The sequence below is a fragment of the Macrosteles quadrilineatus genome, unplaced genomic scaffold (genome assembly GCF_028750875.1).
Source record: "Macrosteles quadrilineatus isolate MER2022 unplaced genomic scaffold, UCM_ALF_1.0 Scaffold_6__1_contigs__length_79288215, whole genome shotgun sequence".
In the NCBI taxonomy this organism is placed as follows: domain Eukaryota; kingdom Metazoa; phylum Arthropoda; class Insecta; order Hemiptera; family Cicadellidae; genus Macrosteles; species Macrosteles quadrilineatus.
Window position 1 is genome coordinate 15,214,097 of NW_026542599.1, and position 11,358 is coordinate 15,225,454.

The 11,358-nt window shown below is 33.2% G+C and overlaps 1 protein-coding gene across 1 annotated transcript in view; it reads right to left on the reverse strand.

Annotated features, from left to right (window-relative positions):
- LOC128996393 (protein Wnt-4-like) overlaps positions 1-8,047 on the reverse strand; it is a 55,061-nt gene extending 47,014 nt beyond the window's left edge. Inside the window, exon 1 of the mRNA XM_054421701.1 lies at positions 7,946-8,047. Within this exon, the coding sequence (XP_054277676.1) occupies positions 7,946-8,016 (71 nt within the window). The 5' untranslated portion in view covers positions 8,017-8,047. The remainder of the gene's footprint in view (positions 1-7,945) is intronic.
- Positions 8,048-11,358: the final 3,311 nt, after the last annotated feature.

Here is an 11,358-nt window from a genome sequence, read left to right on the forward strand (position 1 = left end):
ACGAGGTCTTGAATGGGAACATTTTCATCTGTAAATGGGCACATTACAACCATTACAGAGCGCCTGGGGGTGGGGGGAGCGCCGGGGGCAAAGCTTCTCAACCCCGTCTCAATTCTTGTATTGAAATCTCAATAATGGGATATCCAAGATTAAGTACTGGGCGTGGTTTCTTGTAGTTTTTCGGCTTAATTTAATTTAACCTATTACTTTAAAAGGTCTGCTTTTTATATTAGGAATTTGTCGGTAATGTTAGCCAGACCGTGATTTAATTTAAATTATTTTATAGTGGTAAATATAATTTGGTAAAAGCATTTTTACAAGTAAGTGCATAATTTATAATAGTGCGTAAAGTCACAGACAATAGGCCACCAATAGTCTATTGTCTGTGGTAAAAAAAAAGGATAGCAATTGCAATTGTTTGTTTACGCACAAGCCGCAGGCGAGTGTAGAAAGTTTCTCGAGTGCAGCAAAGATACTTTGCACTCGAGTTACACATAATATTTTCCTTACAGTTACTATAAATCAAATAAATAATTTAGCCTTTCAAACACTATACAGCAGGTTTTCTTGGTTAAATTTTAGTGTTGAACGAAATGGGAAATGCTACACCAGCTGATCGTAGTCGTAATATCTTTAATAATTTTAATAATTTTAATTTTTAAATAAGTGTTGCCAACTTATTTTCAAGCCTACACCATTGACTATATATTACACGTATTACGTGCATAATAAAAGCACACTGTTTTGTGTTGTTTGGTTGAAATACCGGAGTAAAAAATATGAGTGCGGCAAAAGTAAGTAAATGCAGCAATTAGCTACTTTACGTGCTATATCAGTACAAGAAAGCTCGTTTTGTCAGGTAAATGTAGGAAAAATACATTTGTATAGCAATTGTAATCTTTGATAGTACATTCACCATGTGTAATCGAACCTTACATCAAACTCGTTTGAAAAATTCGTCTTCGAAACCCATATTTTATAGTTTCCCAACGAAACCTCGAATACTATTCAAATAAGAAATTCCGACCTTGCGAATACTTAGAATCCGACACGCCACAAGACAAAATGAAACCTGTCGCGTCCCGTAGCTTCTAATCCAAGGGTTGGCGTCCTATTGTAATTGGAGGGCATATTCTTAGAAGGTCTAGGCTAGGTCCTTCTGCTGCTAGAACATATGTTTTGGTCAACAAACACCAAAACACTCTCCAAAGCCTTTGACGACGCGAGCCGCCTTGTTTACACCCAGCTTGTTTACACTTAGCTCCCGGATACCGGATAGGCCGTGTGAAAATAATCCTGGATATCTTCATTGGTTTGGTTTCGTTTTGGGTGCAGAAGTATTTATAAAGAGCTTTTGAGACCTGTGGTGTTGAATTTGATTCGGCGTTTTACAGGTTGTTTTTGGACGTTTAGTGGTTTTGTTTCGGGGCTTTTGTAGGTGCATTGGACTATTGGATACTGAATTTGTATAAATTTTCAAAGGTAGTTACAGATTTATTTAAATCTGTCTATGAGCTGAGATACCTGTAAATTTCCACATACGCTGTTACCTGATTATCTGAATTGGATGTTTCATTAGTTTCGTTTAGGGTGTTTTGTATAAAATTCCGGGTGTTTAGCGAGTTTCCCATATAGGGAATAAGCTATTGCCATAGTACTCATGGTAAGACCTCAGCGACCACAGAATTAAAATTTTAATTCTGTGGTCGCTGTAAGACCTGGACCCGGGCATGATAACTCGAGCAAAAAATGATCCGATTTTGACGAAATTTGGTGGAAACGTGTAAACCTACATTTCTATTCGAAAGAGTTCGCGAACCAGAATGATCGAATATGGGAACGGGGTTTTACGGGGCGTTTTATGGGATACAACTTGGTTTTTCAAATTATTTACCCTCTGAACACAAAATTTCCCCATTTCTCTCCAGACCTTTTTAAAGAGATACAAAAAAAAAAAAAAAATAATTTAGTATTATCAAAGTGTTTTTGTCCAATTATTGGTTACGGAGAAAATTCAAAAAATTGTTATTTTAAAATTCCCATGTTATTCTTATAGAGACTGTTGTAGTTTGCTACTTTATGGATATGTTTTGATCAAACTTGGTAAATTTATTTATTATATACTAAGATAATAATATTTTATTAAAAAACACACTTTTTTACCCTCCCTGTAGCAGCGAGCCTAGGTACGCATAAAACCTAATGTTAATTAAATACATGTAATTGAAAATCAATTCAGGCAATTGGAAATTCGCTTAGTCTGCAGGTTTACTGTGGCGGGGGTATTATATAGTTTACCAGTTCGAGATCAGTAAAGACGAGTAATTACCGTAAAATAGCCTAGTTGGTTATCGTTAGAGAAAACACATGCTTGCACTATTTTAACATGACCTAACCTCGACGGAAAAATAAACTGGGGAGAGAAATGTGACCTTAATTGTATAGGCACCACAGTATGTTGTTACTTATGAAATAAAACCCCTTTAAACTGTTTAGTTAAAAAATCTCAATTGGAAAACCACAGTTTTATTATTATGCGCAGACGTACTAATAAACACTCTAATGGACGTTAGTTTTAGTGTACACTTTTTTCTCAATGCATTATAAAATTTTTTACCCATAGCTGTCCTTTGATAACCCATAATTGGTGAATTTGGGTAATTTGTATCTGTTAATTCTGGCCAAAATGTTGGAGAGCAAATAGTGAAAAATATCCCTTACAGAAGTAATTTAAATACTAGTTATTTCAAGAATGTTTAAGGTGAGTGAAATTTGAAACAATTGTGATTTGACTCTCAATTTATTCTTTCACCCAAAAAATCCACAAAACTTTACCAGAAAAGAAAAAAACTACAACTGTTCCAAAACTCTTTTGTAAATTCGATTCGCGGACGGACTGTGGTCAGCTGGCATAAAACATTTTGATATTTCCAAGAACAGCTGTTTGTGTAAAGCCGCGTGTCGTACCATGGGTCCAGCGATTTGCAAATTCGGCGCAGTGGACGCGCAGTCTTTGTGTGAGGACCATAAACATAAATAATGGGCGAGAATCGAGGTTTCGATGTAACAATGGACAACATGTACAAGTGTATAAGTGTAGACGATTGCTGTAATTTTCAAACATGCTCTAAAATATAGGTCTACTCTTTCACGTCCATATTTTCCCGTTTTTCTACAATAATTTTACCAATTTCGAATGTGTTGATTACGATTACTTATACCTTTTTGCTCTAAAATTCTTTCAGGTGGGATGCTGTAAATATTAAAACTCAGTCTGCAAAAAGCTATTTAGCTTAGACATTAACACAAAAACCTTCTCATCTCAAACTTACTGTTAATTAAAACTGTACAAATATCTACGTCCGATTCATTCTCAATATGTTGATTGTTACATATTTTCTCAAATGTATTGTGATTAAATCAACTTATTCTACACTTAAGATTTTTTTTGTGCTAAACTTTTTGATCTTAAATTTAATATTTTCTGCATTTTTTTTAAATATGTCATTTTCTCAATTTATGTTACTGTAATATACTAAAAGTAAGTTGATTGTCTTTAGATTTTCCCGATAAATTTCCCTTTGGTTTCCCATGGTTTAAAAGCAAATGTAACATCTGCCAAGATTTAAGTCCAACGACTTTACACGTAAAATCGTTGCAGAAAGCAGACTTTGTAGGACTTTTAGATAGAGACTAGACACTTTTTAATAACTTGCCTATTTAAAAAACCAAGAAACACAATCAGTAAAACTTCAAAGCATGGTGAACAGCGATTAACAATAAAAACGAAATAATAATCAATTCAAACATTCATCTTCAGACCTACACAAATTATCGACCGGCTTCTAGGTTATTATAATTAATTAATTGCCAGCTGCCAGTCAATAACCTATGTTTATTTGTCATTATTTCCAGCCGCTGGACACGTTTGTGTAATTAAGTAATGGGTTTGTAGAAATTACTATAGTTTACTGATTAGTAATAGCTTAGTTTATAGAATCACCGATTTATTCTCCCTCCTACTGTATTTGCCTTTTAGTAAAGAAGGTCATATAGATAAATAATGTTCCTATGAAATTTTACTTTCTCCTTCTTGTACATATAGCATACGGGTTAAGTATTATTGTCAACAAGTTTGGGTTTTTGGTAGAAATATTCGTTTTCCCTCAAATTGTTTTCGTCATACTGCAGCAAAAACAGCCGTTTTCAATGCACGCGTTACGGGTCTAAAGTATAGCATTTAGGGAGTAAAAATCATTTTTAGTTTATTTTTCAAAGGATGGGTTTTTTGGCCTCTGGGGACCTCAAAACGGAAAAGTAAATCGGTCCCGGGTCTTACCATGAGAACTGCGGTAATAGCTTATTCCCTATATGGAAAATTCGCTAAAACGCAGAAGAAAGTTGTATACTGTTACACTTTCGTCTTCACACTGTATATTAAATACGATTTACAGAGACGATTCTCTAAGAGATTATCTCTCAAACTGTTTATATACATCTCGGAAACCGCGGGAGTCAAGCCAGATAGATGACCAGATAATTATTGAAAACATTCCTCGAAAAAGATTAAGATTAGGCTTCAGAATTTGTTTGGAGCTCACTGCCAAAGGATAATTTGATGAGTGGAACAAAAAACCTCAAATTGATGTGGTTGAAAAAGTTGATTTATAACAGTTAAATATCAATTTATAATCCAAGCGGTATTAAAAATAATGGTGGTGTATTGTTAAATTTGATTGGAAAATTTACGTACGCAAGCTATTTCTTATTCGGCAACTAAATAAACAACGAAACAATTGTTTACAAAACAGCTGATTACAACAATGGTTCATGAAATAAACGTTCACTCTGAAAATAATCAAATCTCGGCTTCCAACATTACCAAACAAAATTCCCGTGTTTTCCGAAGTGTTGTCAAACTAATTTCGACCTTCAGGTATGCTACTTCTCTATAAATCTTGTTTGGAATACAACACAACTACGGCAGCAAACCAGTAGACCGCTTGTTTCAAGCGAAGGCCATGTTGTTATAAAGACCCCGGTAAATCTTTTTATGGGGTTTCCCCCTCCCTCGTAAGTTAAGGGGAGCCGAGACCAATTTGATACAGAATATCCTCTGAAAATATGGATGTCGTCTGTCTGTTCTACAAGACCTGCAAGCGAATTGGCTACTTACGACGAATTCTTGGAAAAGTTTCTTTTGTAATTTATGCAAATTTTCACACTGATTTCTTCGTTAAATGCTGTGTGTTTGATGTCTAGCAGTTTTGAGTAAAAAGTTTAATTGAGATTTATTGTATTAACGGATTTAAAATGAATCACACATGAAAAATGTCCTAGGTCTATTAAATCCGATGTTCAATAAATAAATATTTTTTATGATGGAAATTTTAAACCTTAAAAATCTTTTATAGTAAATAATTTACGCTAATTATTTTCCAAACACTTCATAGCTTGTCGTATATGGTTGTTTTATGTTATTATTAATTTCAATTTTTAAATGTAGTATTTTATGGTAAGCCTATGGATTAGATTTTAAACTAAATTACATCTAAACTTATTTTTCGCACTCCTGAAAAAGGTGTTATTGCTGGCATTGGTCAGAGAGAGTCTTGTAAATAAGTTTTCATTAAACTAATAATTATAACTTTTACTTGGAGTTACAAATCTTTAATATTTTTAAAGCAAATCCGTAGTTATTTTAACGTTTGGTCCCTCTTGTAGAATATTAAAAAACCTAATCTGAATATCCTATAACATAAAAAATTCTTCTTTAAACATCAAGAAGTTTTCCTCTAATTAGCTTGTTTCCTGTTTTTGCATAGTGCATGCATTTTGCGTGAACTGCATGGTTTGCTATGTATTATTTTGCACATGGTTTTAAATTGTTTTGTACATGGTTTGTTTTGATTGATTTTTACTCAGTTTTATTTTTTAACTCTTGATATTTATTTTATGCTTGTACACTGTTTGACATAGCCTGTCACAATATTGTTGATCAGCCAAATAAAATCATTGTATCAAGTTTTCCATAATAATAGCTTACTCACTGCCGACAATTTAGGCTACTGATAGCATTTAAACAAAAACTATTTTTTTTTTAATAGTAAATCGTTTTTATTCCGTGGACAGTTGTGTTAAGAATATGTTTAAAGATGTCGGTTGTAATTGTATTTTAAGATATATTTTTATTTAAATGTACACATGAATAATGAGATGTTTAATGTGTTTAAATTTAACTTTTTGAACAGGGGAAAACGAGAGTATTTTATAAACTAAACACTTTTCCCCGTACGATTTAGGGAGCAAGCGATTATTTTATAAAAGCTTTTTAGTCCACTGATTGAAAATTCAATTACCTGTAGTGAAGGTAATTGATATATTTTTGGGCTTCACTCATAGTAGTTTTAATTGTCTGCTATTTCAATAATAAACGCAAATAATGTTATTTCCAGGAAAATCATCATAGTTGCTTTTGTCAGAAACAAAATTATGGCTTCTACTCATAAAACATCGTTTTGGGCTTGTATTTGTCTATTTAGAATATAAATTTAAATTGAATAAACATTAAAAATTTTTGAAAATTTGAAACATTTTGACAAGTAAACATGCTTGTGTTGCACACACCAGGAGTGCTACTGTTTTCTTCACTGAGTTCAAGGGATTTATTCTTATCTATCTGATAAGAAAACCTACAACTATGTTTTAGTCTTGTTTGTCTGAACTAGTTCCGAACCAGTAGGACTAGCGAAAATTAATACAGCAACAAGTGTACAAAACTACTACAGTCAAATATCAATTTATTTCTTCGTCCTAAAAGTTTAAACTTCAGACTCTTTTCTGCAAAATTGTAGAATAAATTAAAATAGTGTTAGGATGTTATCCGTGGGGTTATTTCATTACAAAGAGTCTATGAGCGCTTACCAATACATTATCTTACACTTTCATTCATATTAGGCCTAAGTTACTGAAATATAAAATATCTGGTTGTTAGGAATACCTTCTTTAGTTAAATTAACCGTTCAGGTTGCTATTAGATCAAGGCATATCCTTCATAATTAATTACCTTACTAGTTCTTCTGTAGATCGGATCAACTTGGTTCCAAATTTACAACCACAATGATAAATTCATTATCTGCGAACGAAGAACGATTCCACATTTTTTTATACAATACAACTCTTCATAGTTTGTTTTTTTAAACATATTTACTTGCAATGGTATTTTATACTCAAAGATACGTTTTGAACACGTAGCTTGAAGTCACAAACGTTGGGAAATATTTCCTATAGGTAATTAACATTTTATTTTTATTACACCCGTAATGGTACTTTTAAGTTACTTTTCGCGTTGTCGATAGGTCACCATTATCCTGTAAAGTCTGTGGTAAAACCTATTTTGAAACCAGTTAACAAACCCAAGATTTATTCAACGTTTAAAATAGACCGACAATAAAATCTCCAACTGGTCATCTAAAATCTCACAGTATAGAAATACATAAAAAATACATTTGCGTTCATATTTCCATAAGCTTACTCTCACGCATCGTATGAAACTGCATAACACACTTTTAGCCAAACAAATTACATACAACCCTTTTATGTTTACCAAATATGCCTTGGTATATTGTCCGTACCATAGTAGAAATTATTTCGTATAATGAAACAAGGCTGAAGTCCTTAATTCACACCGACTTAGAAAACAACCTATTAACACCAAAACATTATTAACACTCACTGATAGGTTAACCAAATTAACAAAATTTAAAATACGTTACGTTTACCTTTGTTTACCCGAGCAAATTTATATAGTAAATCAGTTTCGACCGAAAATCCCCAGGAACATCAGTAACATATTTTGAAACTTTAACCACAAACTTTCATCGCACCTTTGTAAACTTTTTCAAAAACTTAAACCTATGAAAGTAATAACTTTTTAAAAACTTACCACCAGTTGGCATTGACACAGCGAAGAGCGAGTAGGATGAGTATAACAGCTACCCTTACTCCGGCAGCCATCCTAGGGCCTACCTGCACACTACTCACTGGTACAAACACACCATCACTGAGCGAGTATGTTAGTGCGCGCACGCACAGTAAGCCACGCCCCCTCCCCCCTCCAGCGACGGCATTGTTGTCTACAACAATCGGAGAACGGGGAATTCAGCTTTGGTAGGTTGGTAATCGGGTATTGTTCGGTTGCATATGAAGTTGTCGTGTATATCAAGGAATGGTAGGGATGACATGTTTAGATAAGTCGGATTAGAACATTATTATATCCAAACTAATTTAAAAGTCAATTAAATAGAATACATAATGTTCACTGTGTAGTCTAATTTTATTACTAACTGCACACAAAAATAAATAAAAACAACAACAAAGAATCAACTGATCAGCTGGATTAATTAAAACTTATTCAAATGGGACAGTCTTTGGGAAAGTAAAATACAGTGGATAAGTTGAAAGGCTAAAATAGCAGCAACATAAATTGAAATCGTAGTGCAGTATATTTTAACCTATTGATTTTAGAACTGTTTTAACTGAATAAATCTGTATGCTATTGCATGTTGTTGCAATTGTTGTACATGTTGTTGTGCCAACAGATTCAAGAGTAGACATGGTCTCCAGTCCGTGGTAAAACATGTCCTAAAATAACAGAAACACCTTAATGAATCCCACATCAGAATAATCTTCAAATTTTATAAGACAATACATTTTTTTTGTTATTACCAAAAGTAATTTTCCAGTGCGCTCTCAAGTGCTATATGTAAAAAGCAAAACCGTAAAAGAACAATTGGAGCAGGTGCTGGGAAATCACTTTCGGTACAAGTAATGAACGATACTTTTCATCGTCGGTCAACACAAAAATACTCATATACAGAATAACAAACCTCAGTAAAATAAAAACTGGTATATTTTCCTAATTGACATTATTTTAGTGTAAAAACAAAGGCAAAAAGGTCATGGCAAACCTACATCAAAAAGTACTGTAGTTTAAGTTGTGCAGCTACACAAACTTCAAGCTAAAACAGCAAACTGATCTATACATATTTATGTGTGTATTATTGAACAATAAAAACAGCTGATTTCAATAATAGAAATTAATTGTAAACAAAAATTGGCATAGTGGGTATATGGAGAACTGATTGAGAGCAAGGGAAAATCATTTTAGAAAAAGAAAAAATTTGCTGATGGGGTTTCTTTTGCTCTAAATTGGAACTTGGAAAATGGAGAACTGATTGTGAGCAAGGAAGTAAATTTAGAGAGGAAAAAATGCTGTACTTTCTTTGATCAGCATTTATAAAAAACAGCTATTTTCTGTACACAAAAAACATACAGGGAGCTATTCAATATTAATTATCTCTATGTTTGTTTATTTCAGGTACCTGATACCAATGAATACACAAACTATAGTTTGTGTATTCATTGCTGATACTAAGGAGCGAAAACATTTGTTATAGTTTTATTAATTAAACATCTATCTATATATATAATACGCTAAGCCAATTTTTGTGAACAGAACTCCTCCCACATTTTTGGACCGATTTTGATGATTAAAGTGTCAAAAAAATTGCCCTGATCTGTAGTTTTGCAAAGTGTTTTTGGTTTTTTGAAATCTTTATTAGTTTGGGCAGGATCTTCCATCAAAGTTGGGTTTTCTCTCATAAGATTAACATGGGGAAATCTAAATATTTCATTGGAAACTTTGTCTCCTCTAATTTGAGAGAACGGCTGGGCGTAGAAACTTGGTAGAGGTCTCCAAAGAAAGGCCTTGGTCTGTAGATGAGTTATCAAAAGAAACACGAAGTAAATTCCCTTAGGGCTCTGCCCCAGAAGCCTTTAAAAATACCTCGACAAATTTGTTTACATTTCGGCCATGTGGATAATACTTTTTAATGAAACAGCTGTTGATTTTTCAATTGTGTTTTAAACAACACACATTTATCAGGAGTTACTAAATTGTCCAAAAGAAGTATTTGCAATGCTATTTTATGATTTTAAAACGTATTTTCTTCTGTATCATGTCATGTTTTGCAATATAATATTCCATTACGAAATCAGTGGAAATTCCTTTTATCACAGAACTCTTACAATAATTCCTTATTGAACTATCTTATATCTGCTGTACGGGTTGTTGTCTGCCTGTTCCCCCACTTTTGCCTATATTTTATCATATTATTCTACATATCATCATAGGTTCACGAGATTTGTTATACATGTTTTCAATCATTGTAAAAATCTTTGATTGTGTAATACAATACCAAATTATACAAGTGCAGAAGGGCACGGTGCCCATTTGAGCAGTGTCCACATTCTGCTAAATTAATAGTAGTTTACAGCAACTGGATAAAACATGTTACAATATTTATGTAGAAATATGTGCATAATTTAGAAAGTCAAAACTGCAATTTACTATAGACTTTTCAGAGAGGTTACTTCGATGTTGTTAATTCAGCTTAGTGAAAACATAATATAGAAGTATACAAATAAGAATTTGAACTCTTAGAGAACCTTTGAATGTTATTAGAATAACGAAATGGGTTGCGCATGTTTACTAACGCTACTCAGCAACAAAAACCATTTAATTTATCTCAAAAAATATATTCTTAAAGCGCACTGAGCAGCAGCCTCGAAAATACTATGCAACTTACCGGTACCTATATAGTTACAAAATGATCAAACTCACATTGTGACATTTATAATTCGGCTTATATTTCTCCAGCAGATTATTTATCTGCAGAAGAAGTTTATTGTGCTCTTATCGTGTGTAATAACATCCAAACACAGAAACCTGGCCTAAAATGGTACCTATCTTGACATATTATTTAAAGTGGTCTAAATTACGGACCGTGGCTCACTGGGTTGTTAACATGATTTAAAATAACACAACATTTTGGCTGTAAAAAAGGCACAAAGAGTAAATACTATTTAAGCAGCTACTGTCATGACAGAAACGTCATATTCCTTTTAAACTAGATCAGATCACCCTTTATAAGATACGTTGTTTAACAATGCATGTAAGCGTCAATATTTACGTAACAGCCAATTTATATTATTTATTGCTTTTTCCAAATGCCGCATTGTTATGTAATTTGAATTATTTGTTGCCAATGAAGCCGCACAACCATATAAACGAGGAGGTCCCTAACAGTTCAAGAGTAAAAGCCAACTTCACTTCAAGTATATTCCACTACACCTAACTTTCCGTAGATGAATAATTAGCGTTAAGCCTTGACAGTGACCGTCGATTTTGACGGGTTTCACCTAGTTTTTTTATATTTCAATTTGGAGTGTAGGATGTGTTTGAATTTCCTATTGACGCTAACAGTTCCCCATTCCCTAACTAATATGAGGACAAGC